The sequence below is a fragment of the Natator depressus genome, chromosome 6 (assembly GCF_965152275.1).
Source record: "Natator depressus isolate rNatDep1 chromosome 6, rNatDep2.hap1, whole genome shotgun sequence".
Classification (NCBI taxonomy): domain Eukaryota; kingdom Metazoa; phylum Chordata; order Testudines; family Cheloniidae; genus Natator; species Natator depressus.
In genome coordinates, this window is record NC_134239.1 from 93879095 (window position 1) to 93893480 (window position 14386).

At 41.8% G+C, this 14386-nt stretch overlaps 1 protein-coding gene across 3 annotated transcripts in view; it reads right to left on the reverse strand.

Moving 5' to 3' along the window:
- The window catches only part of CEP128 (centrosomal protein 128), a 423731-nt gene that overhangs the window by 354238 nt on the left and 55107 nt on the right, over positions 1-14386 (reverse strand). For all 3 annotated transcript variants that reach the window (XM_074956067.1, XM_074956068.1, XM_074956066.1), the window contains exon 9: positions 417-503. In XM_074956067.1, the coding sequence (XP_074812168.1) occupies positions 417-503 (87 nt within the window). The remainder of the gene's footprint in view (positions 1-416; positions 504-14386) is intronic.

Consider the following 14386-nt stretch of genomic DNA (forward strand, 5'->3'; position numbering starts at 1 on the left):
GTGATGTCAACAATGACAAAAAAGAAGGGTAGAAGTGAGGGCTTTGGGGGGGAAGATAAGGAGTTCAGTTTTGGCTGTTTGCAGTGTATGGTGCTAAAAAGTACCTTGCCATTTTAAAAACTAAAAACACAGGGTTTCACGCTGTTAATTCCTCTTACAAGACGTGGCCTTAAACAAAACATAAGAAACTGGACATTCTAGACCAGTGTTTTTCAATGACAGTCTGTGAACCGGCACCGGTCCCTGAGATCTCCCTGACATAGGTTAGGAAGGCAGCAAGCCAGTCCTTGGTATCAAAAGAGTTGAGAAACATTGTTCTAGACCACAAGCAGTTGGAAACCATCACAACAGAAAAAGATTACTCTACAAACTGTTTTTTAAAAAAATAATTAAAAAAGAGAAAATTGAATTCTTACTTTGCTCTTTTCATTTTCAGATTTCAAAAGTTTATTTTGCATCAGTCCTTCCATTTCATCAGCTTTAGCATCTCGTTTCCTTAAAGCCTTAGAGGGGGAAAATATTGTGAACTTTATTACAGCAGAGTTACCGAATCCTCATTTATAAAATCTGCTGAAATGTAAAATATCACCTGGTACATGTATTAAGAAAAAAAATATGTTGTAAGTATTTTGTCTATGCTTAATATTTCTAAACAAAAACAATATAATCTCTCTTGCTGGGAGAGATATTTTTTCCTCTCTCTCTCTCACACAGCTGTGCCAAATATTTATGAGTGCAGAGACCAGATTAACCTTGGCATCCTTCTAATCTATAAACTTCCAGACTCCAAAGTTTGACCCTGGCCTTTTGTGCATGGAAAAAGAATAGAAGCATGGTTCTCCTGCAAATATTAAGACTTTCTTTGACATGGAAAATCTACTACCCCACCTAAAATATGCTGATAGTAGCAAGTACTATGTACCTGCATTAATTATGACCAGTACTAAGGAAAACATTATTAGATACTAAAGCTGAACCTGAATCATGGCAAGATACCCAACTCTATCTATGACTGGGCAGATGCCTGCATTTTATCCTATCAAATACAGACCCAGCCACAATGTTCCACATATTCATTACTTCAAAGGTTGATAATTTCAACTTGTACCTTGGAATGAAGACACCCAATCTAAAGCTCTACCTCCTACAGAATCCAAAGATACAGTAGCTATTCTGCTTAGTAACAGTTTACCACAAACATCTGCTTTCAGAATTCACTGTGGAACTAATGAAAAGGTCAGTTCAAGGTCTCTATCTTCATATTCAAAGCCCTTCTAAAGTGACCATGAACTGCTACAATAGCTGTGTACAACCAGAACAATGAAACTGATGACCACCAGTAGAACGCTTGAGCGTGTGGAAAGAAAATTTTCACAGCAGCTGGATCTAGACTATGAAACTCGTTCCAACAAGATAGAAGAATTATCACACACTTTACCACTTTAAGAGTTCATTTCTTCAACTTAGGTTTTCCCTCAAAAAGTTCTTCATTCACACAAAAAAGCCCATTCACACAATGACAAATAAAAACAATTCTGAGAGTTAATCAAGCTATTTATTTTACTGGCTGAGAAAAGGAGACTAAGTTTGTTATATTTAAATTAAAAAGATACTTAGGTACAATGGTGACCGGATCAGTGTTGACAAATACTGAGCAGTATATCAATTCAAAAAATATGTTCATGCAATCTACTTAAGAGTTCAAATCCACACAAGAGTTAGGTGTTCAAAGCTAAGGTTTCCGCAGCAGTTATAACCCAACTCCCTTGTGAATGTGCATTACTTCAGACTGTATATGCTGTTACACACACAAATACAGACATGCATGAGTGCACACACAGCCAGACATAATTATTATAGCTTCAGTATCTACAACTATGGTGTCACAAGGTCGATGGCTCCTTTAAAGGTGAGTCCCAGCAGAGGTTACCCATGACAAGTTAATTTAAGGGGAACAAGCCTATCTGGGTATCTAACTGAGTAACAAGCACCTCAGCCTGAAAATGACCATCAGGCTCAGCTATGGACTCATAGACTATCAGAGTTGGAAGGGACCTCAGGAGATCATCTAGTTCAACCCCCTGCACAATCCCCAATTTTTTTTTCCCCCAGATCCCTAAATGGCCCCCTCAAGGATTGAACTCACAACCCTGGGTTTAGAAGGCCAACGCTCAAACCACTGAGCTATCCCTCCCCCCATGGGGAAGTGTTCACAGAGAGAGTAGCTCTCCTACTAGAGAGGAGCTCCCAGAGAACCACAAGCTCTGAGGAGGAGGGCTGTGCAATCCCTGAGTCCTAGGACAGAGACTTTATTTGTATTTAATAAAGTAGAATCCCAGCAGGGGAATTCTTGTTGAACCTCAGTGGCGTTCTTAAGGAGCCCTGAAAGAAGGGAAACGGAGGGAGAGAGGAAGGGAGTGCCTGCTAGGCTACTCCCCACCCTAGGCAAGCCGGGGTTAATACAGGGGAAGCATACCCTGTAACATATGGATTTATTTATATTTACAGAGTTTGGTCAACTATAACATTGCAACAATATAGCTTTTGCATTTTATATTTTCAAAAAGCAAAGGTTAAATTACACACAGTGAGATTCAGAATGTATTAAAAATCCATCCTAGGGAAAAGATACAATATAAGTGTAAAGTATTATTAGAAATAGTATCAATTATTACAAAAGTTTTAAAGAAACAGTCTTTATTTTCTATTGTACATAAAGGGTTTGTTTCCTGATCATGTTTCAAGTGCATTCTGAATCTTGCATCGCTGTGTTCATTTTAATGTGCAATCACTGAACTGTGGGTATGTTTTTTGTATTTTTTAAAAATAAAAATTAAATACTAAAAGCTATGTTAATGGAGAAGTCAACATGAGAGAGGAGCAGAGGTTGCAACTCCCTCCTCAGAGGCTACTCGGAACACTACCAACAACTCCCTAATTTTCATTGCAGAAAACTGAAAAGTTTTAAGGGCAAACTCTTGCCTTTTCAGAGAAAAGTGTGTGTGCGCGCGCGCGCACGCACGCACGCGCACACATGTGTATGTTTGGTTTGTTTCTAAAAGAGAAACTTAAGTTTTCCTGTGGGGAGTTTCACTATAAAAAGGGACAACTGTTTTTCCTAGAACATTCAAAATATGGTTGTGTGTGTCATTGAACTCAGTCTACCCATTGGTTATAGTCCAAAACTTCCTCCTCTCCATTTCCTCTGAAAGTAAAATGACAAGAAACTAGATATGTTGTTTGCAGTGTTGTTGTAGCTGTGGTGTCCCAGTATATCAGAGACAAAGTGGATGAGGTAATATCTTTTCATGGACTACCTTTCATTAATGGAAGAGATAAGCTTTCAAGCTGCACAGAGCTCTTCTTCAGGTCTGGAAAAAGTAATCAGAGTGTCACAGCTAAATACAAGGTGGGACAGATAGTTAAGCATAAGACATCAGATACTAAAACTGATAGAAAAATATAATTGACTGATCTACAAGAGAACTAGGATCCTGAAAATTACGCTATTGTAAAGCCTTAGATATTGTGCAGTTCAAGGCACTTCATAAAAATGCAGCTTATTTGGATAACACTCATTTATATGATACTATTTATTTGTATACTGATCCCACAAACTCAGAGTAAGTACAAAACAAAGCAAAAGCAAAATAGGAGTTTATGTATTATTTTTCCCTTTAGAGTTTGTTTTTACTTTAAAGTGGTTAAGATATAAAGCAATGTGTGCCCTGATCTGATATGCATGTTGTCTTTAAAATGCTTTAAATTACAGCAACAGCTTAGAGCCTTAATGCAAGGCCCCTGGGGCATATTTAAATATTTAATGACAGTTTTTCTTTAAATTTGCATATTTCCATTATAAACAACTCAAATTGTTGAATATTACACTAATGTAAACATGAGGTTGATGAATCTGAAATCTCACATTTATATATTCTCTAAAAATACTTTTCTTCTAATTTTGTTTTAAATTACAATTTTAAAAAATTAATTTCCAGATCGACCACTTGTACAGATAACTGCTTCAAATGCTGCCATAATGATATGTGTCTGCACATAGACTTTGAAGACAAAAGGCTAAGTTAATGCAATGTAAGTATTCAAATGTTAAGAAATGTCTCAGCTAAAGCTGAATATGTAAACTTCATTCTGTCCCTATAATGTCTCAATTACTTAATACAGTTTTGCTTAATTACCTATGTAGCATTTTGTTGTGTCCCCACAACTGTCACTTATTCTATTTTCATAATCATCCAACATTTATCTTTATTGACTTTCCCTTTGTATAAAGTTCTCTTCCCTCTAAAATAATGCAAATTAATTTGCCAGTACACATGTACTATATCAGCAGTACTAAAATTATGATCCCAGATAAATGGTATTTTAAAGTCCTGATTGGTTGTGTACCAATGAGAAGTATACTGTAATAATTTATAAATATATAAAACATCTTTCATCCAAAAAATGTTCAAACTGAGACTCACTTTTCCAGTGGCATAAGGTTCCCATTTCTAATCCTGCATGATCACAAGATATCAAATATTAAACCTGTCGCTAGTGAAAAACTGAATATTGGCTGTCTTAGAAAGGCAAAGGGGAGAAAGTCTATATTTGGAGAAAGAAGGAAACATTTTTATCACAGGTTGATTAAAAAAAGATGGCAGCTGTTTGAAACTCAGGTTTGATGTAGAAATATTGTAGTGCTTGAGGAGATGAAATAGTGGACTATGTGCAGTCAGGTGTATAATAAGTGCAGTTTATCATACAGCTATCTCCACATAAATGTTATATTTTATATGTAACTTAACCCATTATCTTTTTCTAGTAAAACTCTCACTGATACCCAGAGAGAGCACAGGGATAAGAGGGTAGAGCGAAGATCACCCAGGCATAGACTGGGCTGTTCTAAGGCCTGTTTTGTGTACAGAGGAATAGCGAAGATTCTCAGTGAACAGACATCAATGCGGTTAGAGGAGGGTTGAGACTGAACTGAAAGGACTGGCTGCAACACCCGTATTTCTTGTCCAAAATGAACAATGTTAGAAACATCTGTGTGTAAACATGCATGGCCTAAATTTTCAGAAGTGATTACTGATTTTGGGTGTCTTGATTTTTGAAATCATCAACTTGAAATATCTTAAGGAGACTTGATTTTCAGAAACTGATGAGCACCGAGCTCAGGGCAGGGGGAGGAAATCAGATCTCTAAGGTATGTCAAATTGTGTACTCAAAATTCTTTTATCGCTTTTGAAAATTTAGGGAAAGTGTTTTACAAGGCTGCAGGTGCCTGAAATGGTGGTTGTGATGTCTTTTTAACTTTGTGAGGAAATAGAGACTATCAGGGGACTATATCTGTCCTTCAAGAGAACACACTCAGTTATCTAATAGATCTTTCCTACCTTTAACTCTGAGCCTATGGTATGAGATCAGAATCACAGTAAAAAAAGCATGCATGTCAGTATACATCATAGATATTATTTACACTAGTGCACACATTTTGCCACGCATATTCATATCCAAATTCCGTCCTCTGCAACCCCACTGATGTCACCCACCCTCCCACCCTACATATTGCCTGGGGACTATGCTTGGTAGATCAATTAGCTATACTGATATGACTTGCTCTTTATCAAGTCTTAAATTAATAACTGTTTGCTCCTTTGCTGTAAACCAGTGTTTCTTCACCCTGCATTGTCACCAAGCTATTAGAGCTCCAAAATAACTCCCCATTATACTCTTCCAACATCCAGGGTTCTATTAGATCTCATACATCTGTCATCTTCCCAGCTATCTTTACTGAATCCACCACAGATTGCAGGAACAGACAGCCCTTCCAATACGAAACATCCATTTCCCAGCCGCTTCCAAGAGCGGAGAGCCCTTCCAGCAGGAAACAACCCTTCCAACCCTGTTTTAGTTCTCCTTGGGCCACACTATTATTTCCCAATTTAAGGAATCTCTCCTGATCCATAAATATTTTTTAGCTTTTGGGACCCACCCACTCTGATTATTGTGGACTGCAGCCAATCGCCTGAAACACTATTTTCCTCACTATACCTTTGGTGTGAAATCCTGGCCTCATCCAAGCCAATGGAAAAATTACAATGGACTTCAATTGAGCCTGGTTTTCATTCTTAAAACTTTTCCTTTTACATTTTGACTTTAAAAAGGTAACTTGAAAGGGAGGGAAAAAACTGGGATTGTGTTATACCCCTTCCCCCTTTCCTCCAAATGATATATACAAAATCTTAGAAGTTATGTTTTTGGTTTTTAATCAAAATAGATTGGTGTATTTTCCTGTTTTAAAAAAATATATATTAAAAATTCAGATCCTGGAATAAGTTATGATGACTGGAAAACTGAGGAAATTATGCCATAACAAGAATCAAAGGACCGAAATTGAAGTTTAATCAGCTACTGTAAAACTGTGTGAGTATTAACATCAATTCCACTGACTAATGAATCACTGGACAAATACCTTTGTTAAAGGTTCAACATCTCAAGCCTTTCAACTGAAAGTGCAAAAGTTCACTACACACATGCTCTAGGACTCCCCTCTTCCCACCTTGCCCCAAAGAGGTTCTCCAGCAAAACTAGGGAAGAACAGAGTTGACATTCCTGGTATTAAGGTTTCAAAAAAAAAAAAAAAAAAAAAAAGCTTAAAAAAGAAAAGCTCTGAAGTCTTCTTTATATAGTATAAAGAACAAAGGCCCAACATTTTAAAATCTTTTCAAGGTAATCTTCAAAATTTGACCCTTTTCTGACTAATTCAAGGGGGGAAATCCCTCCTTTTTAGTTATATCCATTACTGTGCATTTTGAATATTTGTCTGCTTACTTCCTACCATCACTAACCCCAATTCAGCTTCACCTGTGTTAGCAACATTAGAAGTTGGTGTATGCAGCCTGATGCCTGTCAACACTGTATCAATTATCAGTAGTCTGCTGAAAACATGTCTGCTCACAGGAAGTCTACACTAGGGCTCCCAACACTGCTAATGCCAGGAATACTGATCTGGGGTTAGAGAGTGGATAGTATGTGTCTTTACATCAGCAGTGCACCTTAATCCACAGAAGACAACCTAGAAATCAATATGCCATCTCAATTTACCAAAACGTACTGTGATAAATGAAGGGGTGTGGCCCCCTTTTATGGACACCTAGCCAGCCAGTTAGCTATAAGAAAAGGAGTATTGTAGCACCTTAGAGACTAACAAATGTATTTGAGCATAATCTTTCATGAGCTACAGCTCTGAATGCATCCGATGAAGTGAGCTGTAGCTCACGAAAGCTTATGCTCCAATAAATTGGTTAGTCTCTAAGGTGCCACAAGTACTCCTTTTCTTTTTGCGAATACAGACTAACACGGCTGCTGCTCTGAAACCAGTTAGCTATAAAGTCCTTGTTGGTGGCTGTTCTCTGCTTGCTTTACCTGTAAAGGGGTAAAAAAGTCCCCAGGTAAAGGGAGTAGGCACCTAACCAAAAGAGCCAATGGGAAGGCTAGAACTTTTTAAAATGGGGGGAAAAAAATCTTCCCTTTTGTGTCTGTTGTGTTCTCTGGGAAAGAGGGGAATAGGGGGCAGTTATGCTATGAGAAGCTTTAAGTCAGGTATGATCATAAATCATCAGATCATACCTAGAACTACTTATTTGGAACTTATTTGGAATGTTTAGAAAGATGCAATTAGGTTTATTTCTGTTTATTTTGAAGGATTTATTTTTAAAAACAAACTATATGTCTCAAGATCCAAGCATTTAAGGCTAAAGATGAATACTCAGATTGTTCATCTAAAAAGCTATACAAAGATTTTTTAGAGATGTGATTTTATAATCTTCAGCAACACACTAATGAAATATTTTTAAAGCAAAATTTAAAGTAAGGTCCTGTAGACTAACATATTCTGAGTAAATATTACAGTAATGCACAACTGTTTTGGTCAGTAAATTCAGAAACTGACAGTATATACCTGACCGTTAGCAAATGCCTGTTAAATGGCTTCATTATCACTAGAATGGCTCTTTAACAGTTTCAATGTTGTGCTAATAGGTCTGGCAGGCAGGCAGGCTTTTTTATTTTTAAGAACTAGATCCCCTCCGGAGGAAGGCTCACCAGGCTGCAGCAGCCAGCTGTGTTTGAAGATTGCAGGAAGGGTCAGAACAGGGATAGGGAGAGGCGGGTGGGTGGACACTAAGACCCAGGGTGCCCCAAATTTTCGGGTGCCCTACACAGCCGCTTATGCTGCGTATGCCTAAGGACGGCCTTGTGTCTCAGTTTACTCTCATAACAGTTGTTGGTGCATCTGATGCACTGGATGAGTTACACCACACGTTGTGATAGGCATGTGTAGGACCCATGGATCTTAAAAGGTGTATTTGGGGGGGGAGGGGGGGGGAGTATGGATCATCATAGCAATGGAGATATGACTGCAGATTTTGCATCTGTTGTTATGGCAGGAGCTGGTATCACTTTGAGTTGGTGTGCTCTTATCTGTGGAGAGCTTGCTTCTGATGGTGAGGTTGTGGGGGTTGCTTGAAGCCAGAAGAGGGGTTTGGGAAAGATTTTTTTAAGGTTGTGGTCTTCATCAAGCATGCGTTGGAATTGTTTGAGGATACCTCATACGGGTTCTAGTGTGGGGTGGTAGGTGACAACTAGTGGTGTACAATCACTAGGGATTCTTTTCCCCCTCTACTGAAGCAGATTCTTCCAGTGTATTTGTGTGGCCCATTCCATGATGCAATTTACTTTTCTGATGGTGGGTCCTTGTTTAGTGAAGGAAGTTTTAAGTGTGGTTAGGTATGTATCCCAGACTTTCTCTACTTAGCAAATTCTATGGTATCTGAGTGCCTGGCTGTAGATAACAGATTTATTAGTGTGGCTGGGCTGATTACTGGATCCCTGAAGGTAATACATGGGTTTCTTTTGTATAGACATTTGTAGGTTCCATTGTTGAAGCTGATCATGGTGTCCAGTTGATGCTGGTATAAGAGTGTTCTAGAAAGAATCTGATGGATAGGCAGTGGTTGTTGATATAGTGGTGGAAATCTGAGGTAGTTTATGTCATCTGTCCAGAAGAAGAAAATATCATTGATGTGCCTCCTGTATATTGCTGGTTTTGTGTGCATTTTTCCAGAAGTTCTTCCTTGAGGTGGCCCATGAAGAGAGAGTGTCATACTGGGGAGCCATCCTAATATCCATGGCTCTTCCCATGGTTTGGGCAAGTATTTGTTGTAAAATGTAAAGTTGTTGTGGGTGACAAGGAGATGGATGAATTTTGAGGACTATGATGGTGTCTGTATTGTCTGTTGCTTCAATCACTACCTGGTGGCTGAATTTCAGGGGCTGAATAGAAATCTTTTTGGTGGTGCAGAGATTGTGGTGAATGTAATGTTGGTTGAGGATTTCACAATATTTTTTTTTTTTTGCGCTGACGCAACCGATGTAATGATCCAATGTGTGGTTCTGTCCACTGGAGATGTCCAGGCAGATGATTCTTTTTTCTTATATAACTGTTGGTGGAGATGTGATAGTTGTGGTTGGTGACATCTTTCTTGTGAAAGAATTCCTTGAGGCAGAGTTGGTGGAACTAGTTTAGAAAGTTCTTATAAATCATCTATCGGAACCCAATCTGAGAAGAGATGATCACGAGTAGGTAAACCACTTATCATTTGGGCCAAATAAAATACTCTGTTATAACTCAGAATATTTACATAAATTTAAAGCTAGGTGAGAAAAAAAGATATGTCTGGAATAACCAAAAGAGTATTACAATTATTTACAAGGGACTGAAGAAAATCAACCATGCAAGTTGCTACCAAATGAATATGCCATTGTGCCTCCTACTCCACTGCACTTATTAGAAGAACAGAGAAGACTCTGACCATTGCCCCAAAACTGTACTCCTGGCTTTGTGGTATAAAAACATGCCTCTATCTCTAGCCTGGGCTAGAATAGGTAGCAAAAAATGGTTACTACCCTTTTGAAACGATTGTGCTTCAAGATGTGTTGCTCACGTCCATTCCATGCCAGGTGTGTGTACGCTGAATGCACTGTTGCCAGAGATTTTTCCCTTAGTAGTATCCATTGGGCTGGCTCTAGCACCCTCTGGAGCTGCATGTGTATGCACCGGTATAAGGGGCACTGTCGAACCCACATCTTCTCAGTTCCTTTTTGCCAGAAACTCTGACAGAGGGGTAAGAGAGTGGGTCATGGAATGAATGTGAGCAACATATCTCAAAGAATAGTAACAAAAGGTTAGTAACCATTTTTTCCTTCAAGTGCTTGCTCATGTCCAGTCCATCCTAGGTGATCCACAATCAATACCCCAGGAGCTGGGCTCGCAGTTCGTGGATGTGCTGACTGCAACACTGCTCTCCCAAAACTGGCATCGTCTTGGGCCTGTTGGGTAATGGTGTAGTGGGATATGAAGGTATGAACCGACGACTAGGCTGTGGCTCTGCAGATGTCCTGGATTGGTATCTGCACAAGAAACACTGATGATGATGCCTGGGCTCTTGTGGAATGAGTGGTCACGATGGCCAGAGGCGGGATGCTTGCCTGCTCGTAGCAAGCCCGAATATAGACGGTTATCCAGGATGAGATTCTTTGGGTTGACACAGGTATCTCTCTCATCCTTTCTGCTATAACTACAAAAGAGTTGTGTGGATTTGTGGAAGGGCTTAGTCTTCTCAATATAAAAGGTGAGGGCTTGCCTAACCTCCAACATATGAAGCAGTTGTTCCTCAGAGCTTTTTTGAGGTTTTGAGAAGAAGACAGGTTGAAAGATGACTTGGTTGTTATGGAATTGTGACACCACCTTTGGCAGGAAAGGCTCAGTTGGCCCTTGTCCTTGAAGAACACCAGATAAGATGGTTCTAACGTAAGGGCCCTGATCTCAGAGACCCTTCTGGCCGAGGTAATCGCTACCAGGAAGGCAACCTTCCAGGAGAGAAGTAGTAGTGAGCACAATGCTAACTGCTCAAGTAAGCCTTGACAGGACCAGGTTTAAGTCCCATGGAGAGGGGTGGTTTGCAAACTTGAGGACAGAGTCTTTCCAATCCCCTGGAGAAACCAGACTATCATTTTGTGAGAGAACATCGATATGCCATTTACTGCAGGGTGGAAGGCTGAGATGGCTGCCAAATGAACCTTAATAGACGAGTGTGCTAGACCTTGCTGCTTTAGGTGGAGCAAATAATCCAAGATCAACTGAAGAGAAGATCGAGATGGAGACAGATCCCGTTCGGAGGCCCAACAAGTGAAACATTTCCACTTGGCCAAGTAGGTAGCCCTGGTGAAAGGCTACTACTAACTAGCAAGACATGTTGAACTTGTTCCAAGCAGGCCTGTTCCTCAGGGTTCAGCCACGAAGCATCCATGCAGTCAAGCGCAGGGACGCAAGGTTCAGGTGAAGTAACCGGTCATGGTCTTGTGAAATCAAGTCTAGGTGGAGTAGGAGTGAGAGTGGCACTGCCACCAAGAGGTCCAGAAGCATGCCAAATCAATGCCAGCATGGCTACTCTGGGGCTATTAGGAAGATTCTTGGCTTGTCCCATTTGATTTTCAGAAGAACCCTGTGAACCAAGGGGATTGGGAGAAAGGCATATAGTAGACAATCTGCCCACAAGAGCAGGAAAGTGTCGGAGAGGGAGACTGCACAGAAAACAGAACTGATGGCATTTTCTGTTCTGCCTAGTGGCAAACAGGTCCACCTGGGAAGACCCCGACTTTTGGAAGATGACACTGATGAACTCTGGGTGAAGACACCACTTGTGGTGAGAGGAGAAGGATCAGCTGAAATGATTCACTAATACGTTCCAAGCTCTTGGGAGATGAGACACCTCAAGATGAATGGAGTGTTTCACACACAAGTCTCATAGACCAATGGCCTCCTGACACCAGGTAAAGGATTGAGCCAATAGGCTGATGGGAAGGGAATTGGTAGTGGCAATGACACACTACAAATCTAAGAAATTTTCTGTGGCCACAGAAGATAGAAATGTGAAAGCGTGTTTTCTTTAAGTCAAGGGCAGTATACCAGTTTTCTGGGTCCAGGGAGGGAACGATAGAAGCCAGGGAGCCCATGCAGAACCTCAGTTTCTTGAGATATCCATTGAGGGGATACAGGTCCAAGATGGGGGGTGGAAGGTGGCAGGGAGGGGTGGATAAAAACTGAAGGGTATATCCGACTGTCACTATACTCAGGAACCATCATTCCGACGTTATGGATGCCCAAGCAGGGTCAAAGAGAGACAGACTCTCCAAAAATGAAAGCGGGGGGCAGATCTGAAGCGGCAACTGGTACAGCACCCTCACACGCACCTTCAAAAGGCCTGCTACAAAAGTATCTCTGAGGCCCTGACTGGGCGGCTGAGGTAGGCAGGAGTGGTTGAAGCCATTTATAACCTCTGCCTTTTCTTTTGTAGGGCTCCTGTTTTGGAGATCCAGAGAACCCAGGAGGCTGCTGCGGTTTTCTGGAGGCAGACAGAGCGTACAAGCCTAAGGATCAAAGGGTGGCCCTTGAGTCCTTCAGTACATGAAGTCTCGTCTGCTCCGAGAAAAGGGAGGAGCCTTCAAATGGGAGGTCCTGAATTGTGGGGATGGCTGGAGGACTGGAACCAGGAAGAGCGCCTCCTGGTGACCACAGAGGCCATTATCTTGGCCACCAAGTCAGCAGCATCCAGAACCACCTAAACAGAGGTCCCGGCCTGTTCTTACCTGCAAACTCCTGTTTTGACTCTTGAGGCAGGAAGTCTTTGAACTTATTGAGGGAGGCCCATAGATTAAAATCGTATCTCCCCAGTAAAGCTTACTGATTGGCATATGCAGTTGTAGGCTACACATGGAATAAACCTTTCTTCTGAAAAGATCCAGTTTCTTAGTGTCTTTTTGTTTCAGGGTAGCACTCGACTGGCCCTGCCTGGCCCCTTTGTCAGCTGCAGACATCCTCAGGGACCCCGGGGGAGGGTGCGAGTACAGGTAATTAGATCCACTTGCTGGAACATAATACTTTTTCTCTGCCTCTTTGAAGTGAAAACCAGAGAAGGAGGAGTTTTCCATAGGGCCTTGACTGGTCCCATCACCGCCTCATTGATGGGCAGGGCCACTTTGGATGGAGCTGCTGCAATCAGGACATCAATGAAGCTGTGCGATGTCACTGAGCTCTTCTATCTCCAAACCCAAGTTTCAAGTGATCCACTTCAGAAGGTCCTGAAGGGCCCTGAAGCCATCCTGGGGAAGTAGGCTGCTGGGACCTGCAACAGCCTCATCTGGGGTGGAGGGGCTCCTTCCTCTTCCTCAGCTATGTCCACTGGCAGCATCTCCTGGATTTCAGTACCGGGGCCAGTACTGGAGTCTGGATCCGGTGCCGAGCAGGAAAGATCAGTAACCCATCTCTCTGAGGCCACCGAGTAGGAGCGGTGGGAAGCAGGCCCCAGTTCTGGGAGAACCCCCCAGGGATTCCAGTAGGGCCACTGCATCGGCCAGTGACGCACTGGCCAGATGCCCACAGGGGGACCAGCAGTGAAGTTTGGTGGGGCGTAGGCTGGGTACAGGTAGTGGGCTTTTGGCAGTACATAGGGTTCCCCTTTGGACCCCAAAGAGGATTCCTCTCTCGGGGACCATGGTGCAGCTCTACCTGCATACGCTTCCATATGGTGTTGGGGTTCTAGGGACTAGTGGCATGCCGGGGAGTGGGATGCCGGGATCAGGTAGGCCTGCCCCTGGATGGTGCCAGGGGACCCGGTGCCAGGAAGGTGCCTGACACAACTTGTTCCCTCCTGCTTCCGGATGCTGGAATTGAGAGGGTACAAGGCCAGCGCTGCCCTTTATACGATCCGTGACGGGTTCTCCAGGTTGCAACCTGGAACTGGGGTACCATTGAGCCTTCTGGCATACCAACCTGGGCTCCCTCTCACACTTTGATGCTGTGACAAGCTGCAAACCTCTCCAGGTATTGCACTTACACAGACATCCACAGGCAGGGACACACCCAACTGAGTTACATGAATGATCTCTCCGCCACTCATGAACCAACAATAGAGAGGCTCCAATTCCCCACAGCTCCCCAGCCTAGGACCTTAGAGCTGTACCGTCTTGCCCTGGTCAGAAGCCTAACCAGTGTATGTTTATTACCCAGTCCTCCCCTCCCTCAGTGTAAAGAAGACATGTACCAGTTCTTGTTCCTGAGCAGATTTTCCAGCCCTTCAAGCAAAACACACTTTTAGGTAAAATATTAAACAGATTTATTAACCACAGAAAGATAGATTTTAAGTAATTATAAGTAATAAGCATACAGCTCAAAGTTGGTTACCTAAGAAATAAAAGTAAAATTGGAATCTGAGTTCAATAAACTAGACAGGATCTGAATCAAGTAGTGTCTCACCCTGAT